Raw genomic sequence first — 26040 nt, 5'->3', positions numbered from 1 at the left:
ATAGATGACGGAAATGTTAATGCATTTGAAAGTATTTTCTAAACATCTCAACACTGGATGTGAAAATTCCTAATGCCATTTTTTCATGTGGGAATGGAGGATGAAATCTGGCGACCACAACCTTTGAAACTATTAATTATGGAAAAGAAAACAGAGCAGGTAATCTCAGCTCTCAAAAGAGAGTTGAATTTGATTAAACCATGTTGTTAGAAAGAAAAAGTTACCCTTTCATTGAACTTTGGAATTGCACAGTCATACCCTCAAGGATGAGAATGGGAACAGAATGGTTATGGAACTATGTCTGTGTGAAGTTTTTAATGTTATTGCTAGCAATATGCATAAAACATCTGCCTTAACATTCCCATCCTACTACTAGATTCTTCGAGTTTCCCTATTGTTTATCCCTGCTCAATCCTTTTGCTACACAGCTGGGCTACAATGGAAATGTGCTTCTTGGTGTTTGTGGCTATTGACTCACTGTTGTGAAATTCCAATAATCTGGTACTCTCAGGACTTGGGTAATGCCCAACCAGCAGATTTTCCGGACTATTTAACATCAATAAACTTAGAATCCACTTTAAAAATACATTATGCAGCATTATAATAAATTTTCTGGTGAATCCAAAGGTTAAAGAAAGGTCAGAAATCTATCCTCTAGTGAGCTGAAAGGGAGCTTGTCAAACATGACAGGTAAGCCAGATGACAAACCATTGGGGATCTTTTCATACTTGAACCAGACAATGAATTACCAAAGTTTTGCTTAATTATAGTTTGCATCAACAGCACTGATTGCACTCTGAGCCCAAGCTCCACATAGCAGCCTCTAACTTCATGTCAACTTCAAACACTTATGATTGGCCCAATGGAGCTTGGCTCAATGTGCTCCTCTTCAAATGATACTGAAGATTATATCAAGAACAGACAAGCATTGTACAAGAATGAGGCTTTATGGTCTTGTTTCCCAGATGGAAATTTCAAACACTAAATGGAATAGGGTTAAGTTGAGAGAGGGAATAGGGTTAAGTTGAGAGGGGGAAAGTGGAAAACAGATTTAGAAAGCAAGTTTTTTTTGAAACAGAGTGGTAGGTGTCTGGCATATACTGTCAGGTGAAGTGGTGGAAGCAGATACGACAGCAACATTCAAGAGGTATTTAGACAGGCATGCAAACACAGACAGGGATATGGACCATGCGCAAGTAGAAGTGATTTGTTCGGTTTGGCATCATGATCAGCAGAGACACTGTATGCTGAAGGGTCTGTGTCTATGCTTTACCATTCTATATTATGTGTTTTATGCAACAGAGAATGTGCAGACTCCCTACAGACAGCACCAGAGGTGACGACTGAGCCAGGATCATGGGCACTATAAGGCAGCAACTCTACTGGCTGCTTCACAGTGCTGTAAAGACAATCATCTTGTGCTCTGAAGTGACAGCCACACATTCATTCTTAATTAACTAAAAAGTAAAGAAGTGAGGAATAAAAAGCATGAACAGAACCCAGAGTATGCTACTTGGATATAATCATCATGAGCTGCATAATCGATCTGAAAAAATTGCTAAGGAACAAAATATATGATTGGAAAGAGAATTTACCTACAGTGAATCAAATTCCATTCACGACTGACTGAAAAGTGGGGTATCACACTGGTAACCAGTCCAAATGGAACTGGTAATTTTTGGTAATTTTTTTTGTCACGGTGCCATCAGAAAATTTCATGAGCAAAAGTTACTATCTTATCCAAAGAAAGTTTGTCCACGTCACACTGTAATCCAGCCACGCACAGCAAACCATATTATATTAATGAGAGGAGATGTGTCCCACAAATAGGAAAGAGCACATCTCAGATCACTATAATTAGCTACACACAATATAATGGAGCATAATCTGACTCTAGCTGATGGGTAAATTCATTTGGTCTCACGCCCTCATTGACAGCACCTTTGTTCTTCCCATCCCAACCCTATCATCACTACTTCTAGAAAACTAACTTCTCTCTTTCCCAGTTCTGGTGAAGGATTTTTGACCTGAAACATTAACTCTTTCTGTAAATGGTGCCTGTTCTGTTGAGAATTATTTTCACACATTTAGCAGCATTGGTCTACTGACTCTTTTTGGATTTCTCTTAGTTCTCCCTTTTCATCTGTTGGATAGCTTATTGTCTATACTGGTGATGGTATGTTCATCGCTAGCAGGTTTAGACTTACACAGATACTCGTATTATCAGGCAACGGATAAGGCTAACAGATAAGTCTTGGTAAGAGACTAGGATTTGAGAGAAACAGCCATACGTTACATAACACATGAAAACCAGATAAAATAAAAATAATTGAAAGCAGATTTAGGGTATTATTTATGTTTAAAGTGAGTGCATTTATTGTTTCATTTATTTTCTCTCCCACAAAGATTGGTCCTCCAGTCCACAAGTGCACCAGGATCTCTAACCAAATGGCCAGTCTGGGCTTACAGGGAGTTAAGCTTCTCTGGCTACTGCACTCTCTCCCTTCCCTGACTCCAGCAAGATGGCCATTACTTTGGACCCTCTCCTCCTGTCCCTGGCCTCACAGAATCACAACTAAGGCACCTATAAAATACAGCCATTTTTTTTTGGATCGGGACAGGAAGAGTGGCATGAGAGCTGAATTGTGAAGGAAGGCAGTTTTTAAAAAAACTTTGAGTACAAGAAGGACGAGACTGCGCAGGCACGTGACATAGACAGGACAGTGCGGAGAGTTTAAAAAGGAGACCACCCTATACAGCAGGCAGTGGAGTGAGTGACAGCAGAGTGTAGGGCTTTGGCTCAATGGGCTTAGGTGGTAATGGGAAGATGCGTGAGCGAGGCACCAACTCTTTTTTTCCCCTTCGCGAATTGGCCTGGACAGACAGAGGAACAGCAGGGCTCACACAGCTAACGGTTTAAAAAAGTTCGTGTGTTTGGTGAGCTAAGTGGGTGAGTAAACTTATATTTCCTGTTTCATTCCTGTAGAATTAGGTAGCATGTCTGCAGGGTTAGTGCTTTATTCAGGGTGTCAGATGTGGGAATCCTGGGAAAACTCCAGGCTCCCTGATGGCTACATCTACGCCAGGTGCACCAAGATGCAGCTCCTCAGAGACCTTGTTGGGGAACTGGAACTGCAGCTTGATGACCAACTGCTTATTAGAGAAAGTGAAGAGGTGATAGACAGGAGCTACAGGGAGGTAGTCATCCCTAGGCTACAGGGGTCAGAAAACTGGGTGACTGTCAGGAGAGAGAAGGGAAATGCTCAGATAGTGGAGAGCACCCCTGTGGCTGCCCCCCTCAGCAACAAGTATCTCATTTTGGATGCTGTTGAGGGGGATGACCTGACAGGGGACGGCCCGGTGACCGGGTCTCTGGCACTGAGCCTGGCGCTGTTGTGCAGGAGGGAAGGAGGGAGAAGAGGAATGTGGTAGTTATAGGGGATTCCATAGTCAGGGGAACAGACAGAAGATTCTGTGAGCCTGATAGAGATACCCGCATGGTGTGTTGCCTCCCAGGTGCCAGGGTACAGGATGTCTCGGATCGGGTCCAGAATATTCTGAAGGGGGCGGGTGAGCAGCCAGTTGTCTTGGTACATGTTGCTACCAATGACATAGATAGGACAAAGGAGGAGGTCCTGAAGAGAGATTTCCGGGAGTTAGGAAGGAAGCTGAGAAGCAGGACCTCCAGGGTAGTAATCTCGGGATTACTACCTGCGCCACGTACTAGCGAGGGCAAGTATAGTAGGATCAGGCAGATGAATACGTGGCTGAGAGACTGGTGCGGGGGCAGGGCTTCAGATTCTTGGATAATTGAGATCTCTTCTGGGGGAAGTATGACCTGTTCAAAAAGAACAGGTTATACCTGAACCCAAAGGGGACCAATATCCTGGCGGGAAAGTTTAATAAAGCTGTTAGGGAGGGTATAAACTAATTTGGCAGGGGGATGGGAACCGGAGTGATAGAGTAGAGGAGGGGGAAAGCAGAAATAAATCTAAGATAGTGAGCAGTAAAGATGTCAGGAAGGACAGGCAGATGACGGGGCAAATTTGCAGCCATTGGGATGAGTTGCAGTGCAATCAAAGCAAAAAGTACCAAATACTGGACTTAAGGTGTTGTACTTAAATGCACGCAGCATAAGGAATAAGGTGCATGATCTTGTTGTACAGCTACAGATTGTCAGGTATGATATTGTGGCCATTACTGAGACATGGCTAAAGGATGCATGTCTCTGGGAGCTGAACGTCCAAGGATACACGGTGTATTGGAATGATAGGCAGGTAGGCAGAGGGGGTGGTGTGGCTTTATTGGTAAGAAATGATATTAAATCATTAGAAAGAGGTGACATAGGATTGGAAGGTGCAGAATCTTTAAGGGCTGAGCTAAGAAATCGCAGGGGTAAAAGGACCCTGATGGCAGTTATATACAGGCCTCCAAACTGCTGCAGTGATGTGGACTACAAATTACAACTGGAAATAGAAAAGTCTTGTCAGAAGGGCAGTGTTATGATAATTGCGGGGGGATTTTAACATGCGAGTGGATTGGGAAAATCAGGTCGGCACTGGATCTCCAGAGAGAGAATTTGTAGAATGTCTGCGAGATGGCTTTTTAGAACAGCTTGTTGTTGAGCCCACTCAGGGATCGGCTGTACTGGATTGGGTATTGTGAAATGAACCAGAGGTGATCAGAGAGATTGAGGTGAAGGAACCCTTAGGAGGCAGTGATCATAACATGATTGAGTTCACTGTGAAATTTGAGAAAAAGAAGCCGAAATCCAATGTGTCGGTATTTCAGTAGAGTAAAGGAAATTACAGTGGCATGAGAGAGGAACTGGCCAGAGTTGTCTGGAAAGGGACACTGGTGGGAAGGACGGCAGAGCAGCAGTGGCTGGAGTTTCTGCGAGAAGTGAGGAAGGTGCAAGACAGATATATTCCAAAAAAGAAGAAATTTTCGAATGGAAAAAGGATGCAACCATTGCTGACAAGAGAAGTCAAAGCCAAAGTTAAAACAAAGGAGAGGGCATACAAGGAAGCAAAAATTAGTGGGAAGACAGGATTGGGAAGTTTTTAAAAGCTTACAAAAGGAAACTAAGAAGGTCATTAAGAGGGAAAAGACGAACCATGAAAAGAAGCTAGCAAATAATATCAAAGAGGATACTAAAAGCTTTATCAAGTATATAAAGAGTAAAAGACAATAGACAATAGGTGCAGGAGTAGGCTATTCGGCCCCTCGAGCCAGCACCGCCATTCACTGTAATCATGGCTGATCATCCACAATCAGTACCACGTTCCTGCCTTCTCCCCATATCCCTCGACTCTGCAATCATTAACAGCTCTATCTCATTCTTGAAAGCATCCAGAGAATTGGCCTCCACTGCCTTCTGAGGCAGAGCATTCCACAGATCCACAACTCTCTGGGTGAAAAAGTTTTTCCTCAACTCCTTTCTAAATGGCCTACCCCTTATTCTCAAATTGTGGCCTCTGGTTCTGGACTCCCCCAATATCAGGAACATATTTCCTGCCTCTAGCGTGTCCAATCCCTTAATAATCTTAAATGTTTCAATCAGATCCCCTCTCATCCTTCTAAATTCCAGTGTATACAAGACAGGTGAGAGTAGATATAGGACCAATAGAAAATGATGCTGGAGAAAGTGTAATGGGAGATAAGGAGATGGTGGAGGAACTGAACGAGTATTTTGCATCAGTCTTCACTGAGGAAGACATCGGCAGTATACCGGACACTCAAGGGTGGCAGGGAAGAGAAATGTGTGCAGTCACAATTACGACAGAGAAAGTACTCAGGAAACTGAATAGCCTAAGGGTAGATAAATCTCCCGGACCAGATGGAATGCACCCTCGTGTTCTGAAGGAAGTAGCTGTGGAGATTGCGGAGGCATTAGCAATGATCTTTCAAAAGTCAATAGATTCTGGCATGGTTCCGAAGGACTGGAAGATTGCAAATGTCACTCCGCTATTTAAGAAGGGAGCAAGGAAGCAAAAAGGAAATTATAGACCTGTTAGCTTGACATCGGTGGTTGGGAAGTTGTTGGAGTCGATTGTCAAGGATGAGGTTATGGAGTACCTGGAGGCATATGACAAGATAGGCAGAACTCAGCATGGATTCCTTAAAGAAAAATCCTGCCTGACAAACCTATTGCAATTTTTTGAGGAAATTACAAGTAGGCTAGACAACGGAGATGTAGTGGATGTTTGTATATTTGGATTTTCAGAAGGCCTTTGACGGGTGCCACACATGAGGCTGCTTAACAAGATAAGAGCCCATGGAATTACAGGAAAGTTACATACGTGGATAGAGCATTGGCTGATTGGCAGGAAACAGAGAGTGGGAATAAAGGGATCTTATTCTGGTTGGCTGCTGGTTACCAGTGGTGTTCCACAGGGGTCCGTGTTGGGGCCGCTTCTTTTTACATTGTACATCAACGATTTGGATTATGGAATAGATGGCTTTGTGGCTAAGTTTGCTGATGATACAAAGATAGGTGGAGGGGCTGGTAGTGCTGAAGAAAAAGAGTCTGCAGAGAGACTTGGATAGATTGGGAGAATGGGCAAAGAAGTGGCAAATGAATTACAATGCTGGAAAGTGTATGGTTATGCACTTTGGCAGGAGAAATAAACAGGCAGACTATTATTTAAATAGGGAGAGAATTCAAAGTTCTGAGATGCAACGGGACTTGGGAGTCCTCGTGCAGGATACCCTTAAGGTTAACCTCCAGGTTGAGTCGGTGGTGAGAAGGCGAGTGCAAAGTTGGCATTCATTTCTAGGGGAATAGAGTACAGGAGCAGGGATGAGATGTTGAGGCTCTATAAGGCACTGGTAACACCTCACTTGGAGTACTGTGGGCAGTTTTGGGCTCCTTATTTAAGAAAGGATGTGCTGACGTTGGAGAGGGTTCAGAGAAGATTCACTAGAATGATTCTGGGAATGAGAGGGTTAACATATGAGGAACATTTGTCCGCTCTTGGACTGTATTCCTTGGAGTTTAGAAGAATGAGAGGGGACCTCATAGAAATATTTCGAATGTTGAAAGGCACGGACAGAGTGGAAGTGGCGAAATTGTTTCCCATGGTGGGGGAGTCTAGTACGAGAGGGCATGACTTAAGGATTGAAGGGCGCCCATTCAGAACAGAGATGCAAAGAAATTTTTTTAGCCAGAGGGTGGTGAATCTATGGAATTTGTTGCCATGGGCAGCAGTGGAGGCCAAGTCATTGGTTGTATTTAAGGCAGAGATTGATAGGCATCTGAGTAGCCAGGGCATCAAAGGTTATGGTGAGAAGGCGGGGGAGTGGGACTGAGTGGGAGAACAGATCAGCTCATGATAAAATGGCGGAGCAGACTCGATGGGCCAAATGGCCAACTTCTGCTCCTTTGTGTTGTGGTCTTATGATCACTGGAACAAAATGAGTAAAGTCTATGACAGTGACAGCCAAGTCCAACAATCTCTTCTGAAGGTCAGCATCTAACAAACCAACAAGTAAACTGAATTGAATTGACTTTATTTCTTACATGCTTCACGTACATGAGGAGTAAAAATATTTATGTTATGTCACCATCTAAATGTGCCACATGCAATCATAGTAATTTATAACAATTTATAATAACTAGAACAGTCAATGTAATATAGAGTACAATCAAATCAGCATGAGTTCATCAGTCTAATGGCCTGGTGGAAAAAGCTGTCCTGGAGCCTGTTGGTCCTGGGTTTTATGCTGCATTACTATTTCCTGGATGGTAGTAGCTGGAATTGATTATGGTTGGGGTGACTCGGGTCTCTAATGATCCTACAAGTCCTTTTTACACACCTGTCCTTGTAAATGTCCTGAATCATGGGAAGTTCACAACTACAGATGCGCTGGGCTGTCCGCAGCAGTCTCTGCAGAATCCTGCAATTAAGGGAGGTACAAGTTGCGAACCATCCCATTAATTGTGCTTCTATCAGCCTTCAGTCCACTATTCAGACTTGAGTTTTACACGGACATTCAATTTCTTTCAGAATTATGCAAATAATAATTATTATTTTACCTCTGGAGCGAATGTGATGATGACCATTTCCACTTAATTTCCCAGCATTCTTACTGGCCTCCAAATGATGTTCTTCCCCATAAAATGCCTCTTTTGGACACTGCAGGGCAACTTGGAATATGTTGTCCCAGGAGTAACACAATGCTAGACAGATGATAGAGTTTCTTACTGTACATCATTCAGGCTTCTTTGTCATCTCAAGCCACACTACACCACCTTACATAAGAACATAAGAAATAGGAGCAGGAGTAGGCCATCCGGCCCATCGAGCCTGCCCCGCCATTCAACAAGATCATGACTGATCTGTCCGTAAACTCAGCTCCATCTATCTGTCTTTTCCCCATAACCCTTAATTCCCTTACTCTGTAAAAACCTATTTAACTGTATCTTAAATATATTTAGTGAAGAAGCCTCAACTGCTTCCCTGGGCACAGAATTCCGCAGATTCACCACTCCCTGGGAAAAACAGTTTCTCCTCATCTCCATCCTAAATCTTCTCCCCTGAGTTCATCATGTCAACTAATTTCCGAATTCCCCAATGCCACCTCCTTCCACTCTAATACTAGTCATAAGATCTGACACATCCATTCAGCACAGACAGTCTCACCGTAACATGCTCCCTCCCCACACCTCTACCCATTGCCCTCAGCTACGATCACAATTTATAGACATTTATGGGGAAATAATTGGAAATGCAATGCATCAAAGTTCTACATCAAGGTCAAGGATTTCAGCAAACAACATAATTTTCATTAAGGGCTGGGGCACAGTAGGAACTCTATACTTAGCTTCAATCAACATCAGGGAGTCCGTAACATCCAGCAAAGTATCAGCACAGATGACATTATCAAGTCCTGCACTGGGGCTGAATGCCATAATTTTCAGAGATAACTAAGCTTTCAAGTAGGGTGCAGTGAGATGACGGCTGTATACAGAATGAAACTCTGCAGGAGCTATCAGTGATGGCTGCTCTGAAGTGTTACTGGTGATGCGAAGCTATTCAAATTGCAAATGGTAGCCATTATTTCTGTGATACCTACTAAAGGCAGCGCAATTTTATGCTGAGCATTGAGTATTCTTCATTACTGTGATTAGTGACCATAGGTAATCAAATTCAATGCTGAAAACTAAAAAAACAAAATAAATTCACAATGCTGAACACTTCTGAACAGACTAAATTACTGCCAAAATTGTTTGTAAATAAATCAATTTTCAGTAATAGGGAAATCAAGAAGACTGTTTAAATTGTTAGATAGGGAAATACTAGTTTAAAGTAATCTACAATTTGCCCAGCAGTCGACGTCAGAACACAAAGCTGCAGATACTGAAAATCTGCAAACAAATACAGAAAATGTTCAAAACGTTCAACAGGTGAAGCTGCATCCAGGTAGGGAGAAGCAGAATGAATGGGTCATCAGAACGGGAAAACTGAGAAAAGCTAGCAATTTTTAAACTTGTAGAGAAGGGTAGGGGAGGAGAGAAGGGTAGGGGAGGAGAGAAGAGGGAATGTCTTTGACAGGACACTGAAAAATGGCGTTACTTCAATTCTCTGCCTTTGTTAATTCGACAATGCTTAAATAAAGCTTACAGAAAAGCAACTTATTTTCTGTCTGGGCAAATTACATCCTGAAGGTCCTAATGCTGATTTTAACAGAGTGAATTTTTATTGCATTCACAGAAATGTGGTTGCATTCTTTATTTTAATTTGTTTATTTCTTTTTCTTTTCAGCCCGTAACTGCTGTTTTACTGTTGACAATTTTGGTCTATGCATTATATAAAGAAACAAAGGAAGAACCAGGGCTGATAGCCACACTGCTGAGTTATTCTAAGGTGTGCCTTGCAAATATATCACCCCTCTAACTTTTGTTTCAATTGTTAACTTTACAAATCTCATTAAAGAAAACTTACAAATATGAAGTTTCCTTCTGGTGATCACTCTGCAATACAGTCTAAACAACAATTTCAATGTCAATTTATAATTAAAGTGTGTCTATGTCACCAGATAATTATCCCCAGCAACCTTTATAAGGTTGCAGCAATTGATGCTAAAACAGAAGAAGATAACAAGAACACACAAACAAAAATGACAAGAAAGAACGTGGAGGATAATTTTACAGATCCCTTCCCAATGGACAGCTTCGCACAACGGGAGCAGTTGTTGCAAATTGGATACATTTTGCCCACAATTTTTCACCTGTTCATTCCAAGGCAATTGAAAAGGGAGCTACAGCAACTATCTGCATATAAAGAGGTTTTAATGAAAAAGGAAATCAAGATCGAAAATTTGCAGAAATTAAACTCTGACCTTGCAAGAAATTGAAAACTGAATCCAGTGAATTACTCACAAAAAAGGAAGGAAGCAAAGGTATCGGAAAACTGTCATGTTCCACACTTTCAATTTCTGCATTACAGGAAAATGACTGGAAAGCTTTCAGCTCTTCAGAGAGCAAATCAAATATATTCTTATTAAGAAATGGTATAGAAGACAAAGTCGTCTCGAATGAAATGTACAGCCAGTGTGAAACAACAAAAAATGCCAAGGGAATAGTGGAGGGATTGGAGAGATGCGGCAAAGGAGGGTCAGTAAAAATGAAATAATGGTGAATAGAGGCCTGGAGGATTCCTTCAGTAATTGGAAAATTAACTATCATGTCCACAAAATTAACAGTGAACCTACTTGCCATGAACAATGTGTTGGCAGGAAACAACTTGTTCTTGAAATGAACAATTCCCAATTCTGTCAGATATCTTACTGGCAATAAAAAAAAAGTAGATGCACCACAGCAGATTTCAAGATCTGTTACGGTCAGTTCAGATGTTTTACTGTTGACAATTTTGGTCTACGCATTATATAAAGAAATAAAAGAAGAACCAGGGCTGCGAACCACACTGCTGAGTTATTCTAAGGTGTAACTTGCAAATATATCACTATTATTTTGTAAAAGAAAGTTTCACTTGCTGAGTATTCGGGACAGATAATGATAATGTTACAAAAATACATTCAACTGGAATGATACCCCGACATAATCTTTTTTTGGAAACTTGACTTTTTGTTAATAAAAATGATGTTGAATTTAATTTAAACAAATGAGAGTGATAAACTTTGACTTGCAGATAAGAGTTACAACAATAAAAGTATTGACAATTTTCTATCTCTATGTCAAAGGAATCAGTGTTTTTAGTAAATATTATAAACACCTTTTTGCTGTTCCAACATGCCAACTTCATGAATAATTTCACTAAGTTTTACTCGTTGAGTGATATCCTCAAAAGTTTTGAAAAGTTTTCATGAGGGAGGAGCATGCACAGGTTCAGGGGCTAGGATAGCAGACAAGCAGGGAACAAACACCATCTCATAACAGACCCACCATCTCGTAACAAACCCAGCCTGCCAGGGGCTGGGATGAGAGACAAGCTGGGAACAAACACCTTCTCATAACAAACCCAGCACGCAAGGTCATTAATCACGCGTCATCCATGTCAGCGCGGGAAGAAGATCAACTCCTCGAGCTTGCAAGTGATGGTGGACTGAAAAGTATGTTTAACATAACATCTCTGCCGGCATTCTGGATCAAAGTCAAGGCTAAATATCCTGTGATAGCTACGAAAGCACTGAAAACGTTGCTTCCATTTCCAACATATCTCTGCGAAGCAGGGTTTTTTGCAATTAATGCAACGAAAACTAAATTGCGGAATACACTGGACGTAAGGAACCCCCTTCGAGTATCGCTGTCTCCCAACACCCCTTGATAGCAACATCTTGTTGCAGGGAAACAAGCCCAGGGCTTCCACTGATTCCGCGATAGTGGTGTGTTGCAATGATTTTATTTGTTCATACCGGGAAAATATGTGCTGTGTGTTTAATATCCAAACGTTGCTTAAAATGTTATGATGCTGTTGACTTATAAGTGAATTATAATTGACTTATCACTATATTCATGCAAGGAAAATATGTGCTATGTTTAATATTAAATTCTTAGATAAACCCTTTTAGAAACGAAATTGCAAGTGACTTATAGTTGACTTATCACCAATATTCTGGTCGTGATTAACACCTCCCCCCCACCCCAGGGTTGCCAACTGTCTCTTATTAGCCGGGACATCCTGTATATTGGGCTAAATTGGTTTGTCCCATATGGGACTGCCGTTGTCCCATATTTCCCCCGCTAAGGTACAGCGTTCCTATGAAAACTTTTGTGCCGAAATGACGTAAAGTGAAGAAGCAATTACCATTAATTTACAGGTGTCCCCTGCTTTTCGAACGTTCGCTTTACGCAACCTCACGGTTACGAAAGTACCCTGTTTTCGCTTTCAGAAGGTGTTTTCACTGTTACAAAAAAATCAGGGTGTGATAAAAAATCAGCGCGTGATAAAAAGCCGCGTGCGCCCTGAGCAGCCGCTCTCCCCCGGATTCGGAATGACATTGCTTTAACACGTTGCATTGAGCAGCCGTTTGCAAGATGAGTTCTAAGGTATTGGAAAAGCCTGAAAGAGCTCGTAAGGGTGTTACATTTAGCATAAAGCTAGACATAATTAAGCATTTTGATCATGGTGAACGAAGTAAGGACAAAGTGAGCTTGACTTGTGGAAGCTGACGAGGATGATGTTGAAGAGGTTTTGGCATCCCATGACCAAGAACTGATAGATGAAGAGCTGATGCAATTGGAAGAGGAAAGGATAACAATCGAAATCGAATGCAGTAGTGAAATGAACGTGAAGTTACTGCGTGAAATTTTCGCTGCAATGATAAAGTATGACTTTAATTTTGAAAGGGTACGTCGGTTTAGGGGATATTTGCAAGATGGTTTCAGTCCTTACAAAGAACTGTATGATAGAAAAATGCGCGAGGCTCAGCAGTCAAGCAAGCCTTCCACATCAGCCACAGCAGACGACGAACCTCGACCTTCGACATCAAGGTGGGCAATCATAGGAGAAGATGAACTGCCTGTTCTTATGGAAACAGACGGTGAGATGACACCCCAGTGTCCCACCACCCCAACACCCAGGCCGCGGACAGATTCAGTACCGATTCGTGGAGAATGCAGCAGTAGCCGGGAGACACACAGCACATCTTTGAGAAAAAAGCCGAAATAAACATTCTAATTAATTAGGTGCCGCCCCACATGTAAATGTCGGCCCAGATCAGAGGCGATGCAATCGGCAATCGGCTTTTTACTTAAATATGTGAACTGTGCCTCCCGGCTACCACTGCATTCCTGCATGCTTCGCAGCAATGTATCACTCGGCGACCTGGAGGGTGGGGGCCACTGCACCACCCCAACCTGCGACTCAGTCTAACACATCATCCGTCATCAGTGTGCTCGGCGCTGTCCCGATTCCAGTAAGTGATACTACACTGTACATACATTATTTCTACTTTATATCGGCTGTGTAATTTTTACATGTTATTTGGTATGATTTGGCAGCTCCATAGCTTAAAGGTTACTGGAGAGCACTTGCGTGAGATTTTCTGTCGCGAGCGGCTGCGTGAGATTTTCACTTCGGCGAACAGTGCCGGCAATGATTGTGGAAAAGTATTTCTACTTTATATAGGCTGTGTATTAATCATATCATTCCTGCTTTTACTATATGTTACTGTTATTTTAGGTTTTATGTGTTATTTGGCATGATTTGGTAGGTTATGTTTGGGTCTGCGAACGCTCACAAAGTTTTCCCATATAAATAAATAGTAACTGCTTCTTCGCTTTACGACATTTTGGCTTACGAACCATTTCATAGGAATGCTCTACCTTCGGATGGCGGGGGAAACCTGTATATGAGAAAATTTTTTGAGTGTTCCCAGACCCAAAAACTAACCTACCAAATCATACCAAGTAACACATAAAACCTAAAATAACACTAACATATAGTAAAAGCAGGAATGATATGATAAGTACACAGCCTATATAAAGTAGAAATAATGTATGTATAGTGTAGTTGCACCGAACAGAATCGCCAAAAACGATTTGTAGAAAAAAATCGGCACGTACACACATGCGCACACAGGTGCCCACACAAGGCTTCATGGTCATGGTAGTCTTTTCAGGGTACACACAATATATTTGATGGCTACTCTTGTCCGTTGACAACACTCCACCCCCCGCCCCCCGCAGTCGGCCGGTCCGCAAGAATATTGTCAGTATTAAACCAGTCCGCGGTGCAAAAAAGGTTGGGGACCCCTGCCTTAGAAAACACTGGTTTAAGATACACTTCAGCCAGTGGGATTTTAAATGAGCCAAAATTTACCATGTTTGGATAATGAGAACGTGATCTGGAGATCATGGAGTGTTTAGGTGACAAACAGTGGAAGAGGATTCATGGGGATTTTAAATTTAAATGACTTCAAATATGAAACTCAAATGACAAACTTGGTTTAGCTGAAGGTATTTGACTAATTGGAGAGCTACTCAATTTACCATAGTAATAGAATATTGCACGCAGATAAGTACAATAACTAATATTAGGTATGGAATATATACAGAAATCAAGTAAGGAAATTGTTCCTGCTGAGGAAATGAATTGATTCTGATCCTAATAAAGATACAGCAGAAATTTCAATTCCCATTTTATCACAGAGACTCGTTCATGCAAGACACACTGCATGGCCCCATATTTCTCCAAATGCATACTTCTTCAACTTCTTGGTAGAGTTTCTCATTATAGTCAAGTTAAAAATTATTTAAAACAATTAAAGTTGATTTTGAATAGTGTAATGAATTTCAAAAACTCTTGAATAAACACTACGGCTTTGACAGGCAGTGCAGTATGAGACCCAGTTTAGCACTTACATGTATAGAGCTAACAACTAAAGCTGCAAGAATCTCACACAATTTCACCAACCAGGTCAGAGCCAGTTTGGTGCACAAGTTGCAGCTTAAAGATATACATGGCATAAATATAGTCTAGTTGGCGGGAATGTATTGTTTCTCGGTAGCTTGCTATACCCAAGAATTTTGAGGTCGTGATCTTTAGGGTATAATGTAAATATTCTTAAAAGTGAGTGGGTATGAAATATCAAGATTATGATTTGACGTCACTACATGATTTACATAGAGATTAGTAAAAAATAAGCAATAATGAGAGGAAGAGAATGAAATATGAAGGGAAACTGGCCAATAATATAAAAGAGGATGCCAAAAGTTTATTTCCAGATATACCTGTATAAAGAATGTAAGAGAAGCAGGAGTAAACATGGGACTGCTAGAAAATTATACTAAAAATGTCATAACGGGGAACAAAAATGGTAGACAAACTAATTAAAGTTGCTGGTGAACGCAGCAGGCCAGGCAGCATCTGTAGGAAGAGGTGCAGTCGACGTTTCAGGCCAAGACCCTTCATCAGGACTAACTGAAGGAAGAGTGAGTAAGGGATTTGAAAGTTGGAGGGGGAGGGGGAGATCCAAAATGATAGGAGAAGACAGGAGGGGGAGGGATGGAGCCAAGAGCTGGACAGGTGATTGGCAAAAGTGGATACGAGAGGATCATGGGACAGGAGGTCCGGGAAGAAAGACAAGGGGGGGGGGCCCAGAGGATGGGCAAGAGGTATATTCAGAGGGACAGAGGGAGATGTCTTCATTTTTTAAAGAAAGGGGCTTCCCTTCCTCCACTATCAACTCTGCTCTTAAACGCATCTCCCCCATTTCACGTACATCTGCTCTCACTCCATCCTCTCGCCACCCCACTAGGAATAGGGTTCCCCTGGTCCTCACCTACCACCCCACCGGCCTCCGGGTCCAACATATTATTCTCCGTAACTTCCACCACCTCCAACGGGATCCCACTACTAAGCACATCTTTCCCTCCCCCCCCTCTGCATTCCGCAGGGATCGCTCCCTACACAACTCCCTTGTCCATTCGTCCCCCCCCATCCCTCCCCACTGATCTCCCTCCTGGCACTTATCCATGTAAGCGGAACAAGTGCTATCCATGCCCTTACACTTCCTCCCTTACCACCATTCAGGGCCCCAAACAGTCCTTCCAGGTGAGGCAACACTTCACCTGTGAATCGACTGGGGTGATATACTGCGTCCGGTGTTCCCGATGTGGCCTTTTATATATTGGCGAGACCCGATGCAGACTGGGAGACCGCTTTGCTGAACATCTACGCTCTGTCCGCCAGAGAAAGCAGGATCTCCCAGTGGCCACACATTTTAATTCCACATCCCATTCCCATTCTGACATGTCTATCCACTGCCTCCTCTACTGTAAAGATGAAGCCACACTCAGGTTGGAGGAACAACACCTTATATTCCGTCTGGGTAGCCTCCAACCTGATGGCATGAACATCGACTTCTCTAACTTCCGCTAGGCCCCACCTCCCCCTCGTACCCCATCTGTTACTTATTTTTATGCACACATTCTTTCTCTCACTCTCCTTTTTCTCCCTCTGTCCCTCTGAATATACCTCTTGTCCATCCTCTGGGTCCCCCCCCCTTGTCTTTCTTCCCGGACCTCCTGTCCCATGATCCTCTCGTATCCCCTTTTGCCAATCACCTGTCCAGCTCTTGGCTCCATCCCTCCCCCTCCTGTCTTCTCCTATCATTTTGGATCTCCCCCTCCCCCTCCAACTTTCAAATTCCTTACTCACTCTTCCTTCAGTTAGTCCTGACGAAGGGTCTCGGCCTGAAACGTCGACTGCACCTCTTCCTACAGATGCTGCCTGGCCTGCTGCGTTCACCAGCAACTTTGATGTGTGTTGCTTGAACTTCCAGCATCTGCAGAATTCCTGTTGTTTGCAGACAAACTAATTAAGTATTTTAGGTCTTCACTGTGGAAGACATCAGCAGTATGCCAGAAATCCAAGATCGTCAGGGGCAGAAGTGGGTATAATTGCTATTAATAAGGAGAAGGTGCTGGCGAAGTTGAAAGGTCTGAATGTAGATAAGACACCTGGACCAGATGGACTTCACACCCCAGGGTTCTGAAAGAGCTGGCTGAAGAGATTGTGGAGGCAATAGCAGACATCCCACCCTACAAAAACTCATTTCATGGAGGTAGCACCATCAATTTGCAGGAGACTCCCGGAACTTCTGGAAGAGGTGGGATGTCTACAATAGAGTAGCTCCTTAGCAGCTGGCCAGCTAGTTTAAATAAGGTTAGCTATGCTAATGAACGAATGACACCGGTTAAACTCACCTCAACATGTCTTTTACAGTCTTAACCCACCATGAGCAATAGAAAAATCACTGTTGCAAACAGTGCAGCGAGCAACACTGTCATTATTTTTGACCCCTATTAGCCAGGGGTTCACTTCAGTGTAGTCTGGGGTGACATACGTTTTATATTTTCTTTTTTTGGAACACTCTGCCACTCTGACATTTTTCGGAACTCTCTCGCTCTTGCTCTCTCTCTCTCTCTCACTCCCTCGCGCTTGCTTTCTTGCTCTTGCTCTCGCTCTCGTGCTCTCTCTCGTGGTCGCTCTCACGCTTGTTCTTTCGCACTTGCTTTCTTGCTCTCGCTCTCGTGCTCGCTTTCTCGCGCTTGCTTTCTCGCCCTTGCGCTCGCTCTCTCGCTCTCGCGCTCGCTCTCTCGCTCTCTCTCGTGCGTTCTCTCACGTTTGCTTTCAAAAAAATCAATTTCCGGGACATTGGATATAATTTGCGGGCATCAGGGAGCCACTATTAATATGCGGGAGACTCCCGGAACTTCCGGGAGAGGTGGGATGTCTGCAATAGCACTAGATTCTGGAATGGTTCCAGAGCACTGGGAAATCACAAATGTCATTTCATTCTACAAGGAGGGAGGGAGGCAAAAGAAATTATAAAAGACAAAAAAAAAATAGGCCAGTTAGTCTGACTTCTTTGGTTGGCAAGACGTTAATGTCCATTATTAAGGATGAGAGGTACAAGGTAAAATAGGTTGAAATCAGCATGGTTTCCTTAAGGGGAAATTTTGCCTGACAAATCTATGAAATTCGTTGAGGAGCCAAGCAAGATAGACAAAGGGGAGTAATCCTGGGCCTCAAATTCTCTACCTAGATTTTGTTAATTAGCAGTCATTGTTTAATAGTTTTGCAACTTTAAAATACAACAGAATTACATGGAGTAGATTTTAAGCGAGTCAATTACAGATACTGAGGAGCAACACACAAACCACCCTTCATTCAGCTCAGCTTCCATGAAATTGAATACTGGTTAGCGTATAACAAGTAGTGGACACAAACCATCAAATTTACACTGCTGCTTGAGATCAATTATTCCCTTATCAATCCATTTATGTTTTATGCAAATAAAAGTAACATTGTTTTGATACTGTATCAACACACAAATGCTCTGAGCACTTAAAACCTTTCCAATATAAATTCTTGTTTTTTTTTTATTTAAGCTACTTTTGTAAGCTTGTCAGATTTTAGTTATACTCCCTTGGTGCTGAAGGTATAGCATGGCAGTACCATTACTGGTGGAAAAATGTGAATAATGTGTGACAAATTTATATGAGCTGTTTCCATTGCAATATTGATGCAGGAATTTATATCTAAAAATAAAATTTCCACACTGTATCATTTATTACAGGGACTGAAGTATATTAAATTAATCCTTGTCCTCTAATCTCACCACACTTAATGATGAGAATTGATCCAAATTTACTACAAGTAACGTATTAGTGTGATTATGTTAACGAAATAAAGCAAAAATCATCCAGATACTCTTTGACGCGTGGAAGCCTCTGTTGAAGAGGTTGAGAACAATGGGGCCAAGGGTTTAATGATATGCCACATAACAAAATCCACATAGTCTGCACAAGTAGATGGGTCTGAATCATGCATTGGTGCACAAAAGCCTTTAGTCCGCAATTGCATTGGAGATTGTGGAAGAACCAGGTTGGTCACAGACCTGGTGCGGAACAGTGAGCACAATGATTGGTGCAGGTTAAGTAGGGTATTTTTGTGGTACTCGTAGAGGATGGGGGAGGAAAGAGTTCTGGTAGGGATCAGGGCCATTTAAAACATAAAGAAAATGGTAGGCAGAGGAACCTAGGAGCATTTGTCAATAGAGAGCAGGACCGTAACAGCCTGGCATAGTTTGTTTATGGTTGGAATCTTGAAATAACGTTGATATAAATATTGTATGCATCTTGCACATGTGGGAGAATTTCAATAAGTTATGCCAGTTTATCATTGTACTCAGTCTGATAGCAAATTGCATATACAGCTCTCTTCATGTCCATGCACACCAAAGTCACAGTGACCAAGATCTAACATCCAGATGCGCACTGACAAAGCAACTAGCTGCTAATTGCAATCAATTTGAATAAAATTCAATCATTATCAGATAAGAGTTTGTTACATGAGATAACATTTTAGGCCTTAGTTTCTGAAGTGTGACAACTATTAATTTCAAAAAAATGAAATTCCTAATATGTTTTAAGGTTCCCCATGGTAGGCTTATTCAGGAAGTCAGGACGCATAGGATCCAGGGAACCTTGGCTGTACGAATCCAGAATTTGGCTTGCAAATAGAAGGCAGTGGGCAGTAGCGGATGGAACATATTCTGCCTGGAGGTTGGTGGCCAGAGGTGTTCAGCAGGATCTGTTCTGGGGCCACTGCTCTTTGTGATTGTTATAAATAACTTGGATGAGGAAGTGGAAGGGTGGGTTAGTAAGTCTGCAAATGGCACAAAGGTTGATGGTGTTGTGAATATTGTAGAAGGTTCTCAAAGGTTACAATGGGACATAAATGAAGTGCTGAGCTGGGCTGCAAAGTGGCAGATGGAGTTCAACATGATTCCCTTTGGAAAGTTCAATTTGAAGGCAGTATACACGATTAATGGCAGGATTCTTAGCAGTGTGGATTAACAGAGGTATCTTGAGATCCATGTTCGTAGGTCCCTCAAAGTTACCATACAAGTTGATAGGTATATGTTGTAAGTATAGGTATAAGTTAAGAAGGTATAAGTTATGTTGACGTTCATTAGTCGAGCTCAAGAGGTACAAGGTAATGTTGAGGCTCTATAAAACTCTGGTTCGAGCACACTCGGAATGTTGCATTCAGTTCTGGTCACCTTATTCTAGGAAAGATGTGGAAGCTTTAGAGAGGGTGCAGAGGAAATTTACCAGGATGCTGCCTGGATTGGAGAGCATATCTCATGAGAATAGAATGAGTGAACTAGGGCTTTTTCATTTGTAGTGAAGGAGGATGATAGGTGATTTGAAAGAGGTGTATAGGATACATCGAGAGAATAGCCAGAGACTTTTTCCCGGGATGGAATTGCCTTATATGAATGGACATACTTTTAAGGTAATCGGAGGAAAGTATTCGGGGGATGTCAGAGATAAGTTTTTTTTACACAAATAGTGGTGGGTGCATGGAATGTGGTGCCAGGGGTGATGGTAGAAGAAGATACACGAGAGATTTTTAAGATAGGAACATGGTAAATGGATGTTAGAAAAATGGAAAATGGAAGCGTATGGTGGAGGGACAGATTAGATTGATCCTAGAGGAAGTTAAAAGGTTGACAAAACATCATGGGCCAAAAGGCCTGTACTGTGCTGTAATGTTCTATGTTTTTGCTGCACTATTATTAATGTGTTTATCTATATAAGGAAGCTATAAGGCAAGCTTTAATGCATACAAATGTATAAAGCAATCCAACAGCTTTACCACGCATCATTTAGCATGTCACATACAGTGCTGTGCAAAATTCAGAGGCACAAATATATAGCTAAGACTTTCGCACAGTATTGTAGCTATCTTATGCATTGCACTGTACTGCTGCCGCAAAAAAAAAACACGAATTTCATGATATATGTGAGAGATGATAAACCTGATTCTGATATGGGTCCCTATTGTGGACTAGGAGTGGGAAGGGGGCAGGGAGAGAGGAATCATGGTTGGGAAAAGGGGAAGGGAAAAGGAAGGGAGTGGGAAGCATCAGAGACATTCTGTAATGATCAATAAACCAATTGTTTGGAATCAAATGACCATGCCTTGTATCTCAGGGCTGGATGTTTCTACACCCACATCCTCTGGCACTCTTCTTTGTTACCTGTCCCACACTCTCCCGTGGCGCTCCACCCTCACCATTTCCAACATCCTTTGCTCCCACCAGACTCACAAACTCGCTCTGCGCTCCACATTGACAAATACAATACTGTGCTACAGACTACTTTTGTATGAAATGATTACTTAATGGGCAGATTTAAGACAAGCTTGGATAATTTTTTGTATAGTAGGGGAATTAAGGGTTATGGGGAAAAAGTAGGTAGGAGGAGATGAGTCCATGGCCAGATCAGCCATGATCTTGAGCAGGCTCTATGGGCCAGATGGCCTACTCCTGCTCCTATTTCTTAAGTTCTTATGTTCTTCCAATATCATACTGCATAAAGAACAGTCACAATAAAGCAATTATTTACAGTTCATTTGCTTTGCTTGTGGTGGCAGATACAGTATATTGACATCGTATTAGGGAGTTGACTGCTCTACATGATGGAGAAACTCACACTGAAATATCAAAAAGCTTTTATAGTCCTCAAATTTTTTTTGAAGATATTTTGCAAATGGTTTATTGGTTTTTGGTGTAAACGGGTGATTTTACAATCCAGTGCTCAAACAGGTGAGGTTGGGATGGATAAGATTCATGGTGGTTGGGCCAATTTTTAATATTGCTTCTGCCCACAGTACTGTGACTATCCAGCACAGTGCAGAGCTTTGGTGTGATAGACGGTATATTCAGTTCTTCCACTTAGAAAATTACACTTTTTTTTCATTTCTCCAATGTAATATACATTTGATTGCACTGATATTATTGAAAATGTTTATAACTCTCACCACCAAATGCAAAACTGCATGCAAAATTGTCCAATCTTTACATTCTAATAGCGTTCCAATTATTTGACTGGATAAAGACCACTTTTCCAAAATTCACTCTAAACATGTGGCAACCTACAACGATAAACTCACCAGCAGACTCGACAAACTGCGCATTATTGAAAAGAAATGCATCACAGTGATCTCAGAGTACTTCTACTTCAGTAGATACTTAACGACCTTGGTTTTAATGCCAGGGGAATAACAGTACTTTTATCTCATGAAATATGCAAAACCTATCTAACTGGCAATGCCTATAACATAATTCACCCACCCTCCAGGCCTCCTCGTGTGTCAGACTATAGATTACTGCATGTTCTAGCTCTCCCAATTGATTTCTTGACTGCTCTCAACATAAAATTTCCAAATCACTAAGCAATCACCTCAAGGTAACTTCAACATCCTGACTCTCAATATTAAAAAGTTTGTAGAGTTCAGTGAATGTGGTGAAGGAAGAGCATACAACCTGCACTTTAAAACTCTCATTACCTATAAATATAACCGTGCAAACACTGACAGTCTAGCCAGAAGAAACATTACTATCAGGTTAGGGAGGCAAGGAACAAAACCAGGCCCTCGCTGGCAAAGTAATGGCAGTGGAAATCAGATGTACTGAGTTTCATTGCTTATCTCTGCTCAGTAAGGTCTTTAAAAACAAACATGAAGGATTACCCCTCTTGTGGTTTGGAATTTGCTCAAAATAAATGAATGGAATCTGTTAACAGTCATCTCAGGCAAGGCCGTTCCAATTAGTTTAACCACAAGAGATTCTGTAGATGCTGGAAATCCAGCATAACGCATACAAAATACTGGAGGAACTCAGCAGGCCTACTTATGGAAAGGGATAAAGAGTCAACGATTCGGGCGTGGAAAGAAAGGGGGAAGAACCCAGCGTAAGAAGGTGAGGGAGGGGAAGGAGTACAAGCTAGGAGATGATAGGTGAAACTAGGTGAAGGGGAAGGTAGGGGGGGACTGTGATTGGTGGAAAAGGTAAAAGGCTGAAGAAGGAATCTGATAGGAGAGAAGAGTGGACCTTGTGAGAAAGGGAAGGAGGAGGGGCACAAAAAGGAGATGATCGGCAGGTAAGGAGAAGAGATGACAATGGAGCCTCAACTGGGAATGAAAGAAAAGAGAAAGGGGAAGGAGAGAAATTACCAGAATTTGGAGAAATCATTGTTCCTGCTGACATGTTACCCTGCTGTCTGGCTACCCAGGCAGAATATGAGCTGTGGCTCCTCCAACCTGAGAGTGGCCTCATCTTGGCAGTAAAGGAGGCCATGGACCAACATGTCATCATGGGAATGGGGAGTAGATTAAAAATGGTTGGCCTCCAGGAGTTCCTGCTTGTTGCAGATGGAGTAAAGTGCTTGACAATGTGGCCCCCCAATCTATGTACAGTCTTATCATTGTAAAGGAGACCGCACCAGATGCACAGAATGCAATAGGTGACCTCGATAGGCTTGCAGGTGAAGTGTTGCCTCACCAGGAAGGACTGCTTGGGGTCCTGAATGGTGGTGAGGGAGGAGGTGAATGGGCAGGTGTAGCATTTCTTCCACTTGCAGCGTTAAGTGCCAAGAGGGAGATCAATGGAGAGGAACGAATGGATCAGGAAATCATGGAAGGAGTGATCGCAATGGAAAGCAGGGAGTGCAGGTAGGATTGGTAGTAGGACCCCGTTGGAAATAACAGAAGTTGTAGAGAATGGTTTGCTGGATCTGGTGGCTCATGGGTGGTAGGTATCCCTGTTAGGGCCTCAGGAAGATGGAGTGAGTGTCGATGTCCATGAAAAGGAGAAAGATTAGACTGAAGGTGCAACACCTCCTATTCTGCCTGGGCAGTCTCTAACAAATGGCATAAATACTGATTTCTCTAAATTCTGGTAATTTATCCCCATCCCCTTCCTCTCTTCCATCCTCCACTCTTGCACCCCCTTACATCCTCTCTTCTCCTCACCTGCCTATCACCTCGCCTTGGCGCCCTTCCCTTTCACCCACAGTCCACTCTCCTCTCATACAGATTCCTTCTTCTTCAGCCCTTTGCCACCTATCACCTCCCAGCTTCTCACTTAATATCTTCCCCCCAGCCCAACTTCCCTCACCTGGCTTCACCCACCATCTCCTACTTTGTACACCTTCCTCCCCCCTAACTTCTTATTCTGGCTTCTTCCCCTTTCTTTGAAGTCCTGAAGAAGGGTCTTGGCCCGAAACATCCAGTCATTAGTCCTTTCCTTAGAAGCTGCCTGACCTGCTGAGTTCCTCCAGCATTCTGTGTGTGTGTTGTTTCCCCACTGGAATAGAGAATATCCAAGAAGTTGACACTTAGAGAGGATAATTTGTGAAATATTGTTTCTATTATATGGTGAAGGACAAAGGTAAAAATATTTGCAAGAAAAAGAAAAGGTAATAAGGATATAGAGGTGACTAACCAAGAATTCCAGCTTACCTGGAATTTTGAGCATTTTTCCTGAGGAAAGTTTGCTAATTCAGGTTTTTGGGGGGGAAGATGAACCCAAGTGGAATGTTCAAGACCATCAGTTGAGCCAAGGCAGTCTGTCTGAGTAAATGCAGAAAGCTATTTATCCCTCTGCACCTGGATTCTTGACTTTCTCATCGGGAAAGCACAGTCAGTACAAATTGGTGATAACCTTTCTTCTTCTCTGATAATAAACACAGGCACACCTCAAGTAAGTGGGCTTACTCACTGCTCTAACTGCCTTTACATTCATGGCTGTGTGGCTTGGCACAGCTCAAATGCTATTAATAAATTCACCAATGACACCACTGTTGGCAGAATCGCAGACGATGACAAAGAGGCACACAGAAGTGAAAGAGATCAGCTGGTCAAGTTGTGTCACAACAATGAAGTTGCACTCAACATCAGTAAGACCAAGGAATGAATTATGAACTTGAGGGAGGGGAAATTGGGAGAATACTCAGAAATTCTCATTGAAGGGTGAGCAGGTTCAAGTTCCTGGGCGACAACATCTCAGAATATCTAACCTGGGCCCAACATATGGATCAACGACCAAAAAGGCACGCCAGCAACTATACATAATTAGGAGTTTGAAGAGATGTTGGTATGTAACTGAAGACATAGCAAGTTTCTATATATTACTGTGGAGAGTATTCTGATTGGTTGCATCGTGGCATGGAGATGGCAATGCATAGGATCATAAGAGGCTTTACAGGGTCGTGGACATAGCCAGCTCCAAAATGGCCACAACCCGCTCCAACAACGAGGACATCTTTCAAAGGTGGTGCCTCAAGAAACGGCATTCATTATTAAGGACTCTCACCACTCCAGACACACCTTCTTCTCGTTACTACCATCAGGGAGGAGGTACAGAAGCCTGAAGACCCACACTCAATGTTTTAGAAGCGGCTTCTTCACCTCCACCATCATGTTTCCGAATGGTCCACAAACCCATGAACACTACCTCACTATTCCTCTATTGCACTATTTTTTATTGTAACTTATAGTAATTTGTTATTCCTGCACTGTACTGCCACCATAAGTTTCAAGAGTCATGTCTGTGATAATATACCTGACACTCATCCAACAAAAACTTTCAGTAAACCAATAAAGCAAGTTGCAAATTTTTGACCATCAAGATAATGAAAGATCTGTGAAATATAAGAAAACAGAAGACAATGAAGTATGCAGCATAGCTGATTGAATACGAAGTTTCAAGCACTCCTTTCTGGAGAAATAAGGAAATCAAGATAACATAAAGCAAAGAGTTATATAGATTTGGGTTTTACCTGCATCAATAAAAAGCTTATTTGCAATATTACTTGGCAACATTATTATCGATCAAAATCACAATTGGCTGGAACCAGTCATTTTTAACCCAAGTATTTTAGTCAGTAAATAAAACGCAAGGACTTACCTCATATACATTGAACTGTGACTGTCCCCTGGAAAGCTCTCTGTAATTTGTGGTGAATTCTCCGATAAAGTCATGGCTGGATATCAAAGAGACAACGTGCTGTTAAATTTTTATCCTGAACCATTAACTGCCTCACGACCAACAATGGCAAGTGCAATTTACAGTCACAAATTAAAGAATAGAAATAGTTCAGTCTAGCAAAAGAGAAAATTCAACCCACATTTCTTTCTCTGGATAATCACATGTTTGCTTGATTAACTTCTCAACACCAGGACTGAGTATGCATTTTTTTTCAAATACTGCAGTAAA

The 26040-nt window shown here is 42.2% G+C and overlaps 1 protein-coding gene across 1 annotated transcript in view; it reads right to left on the bottom strand.

Annotated features, from left to right (window-relative positions):
• Nucleotides 1–26040, bottom strand: part of LOC140186828 (copine-8) — a 338594-nt gene that overhangs the window by 81335 nt on the left and 231219 nt on the right. The window contains exon 11 of the mRNA XM_072241442.1: nucleotides 25732–25807. Coding sequence (XP_072097543.1) covers nucleotides 25732–25807 — 76 coding nt within the window. The remainder of the gene's footprint in view (nucleotides 1–25731; nucleotides 25808–26040) is intronic.

Source organism: Mobula birostris, chromosome 23 (assembly GCF_030028105.1).
Source record: "Mobula birostris isolate sMobBir1 chromosome 23, sMobBir1.hap1, whole genome shotgun sequence".
Classification (NCBI taxonomy): domain Eukaryota; kingdom Metazoa; phylum Chordata; class Chondrichthyes; order Myliobatiformes; family Myliobatidae; genus Mobula; species Mobula birostris.
This window is presented reverse-complemented; position numbering and strand designations above follow the sequence as displayed.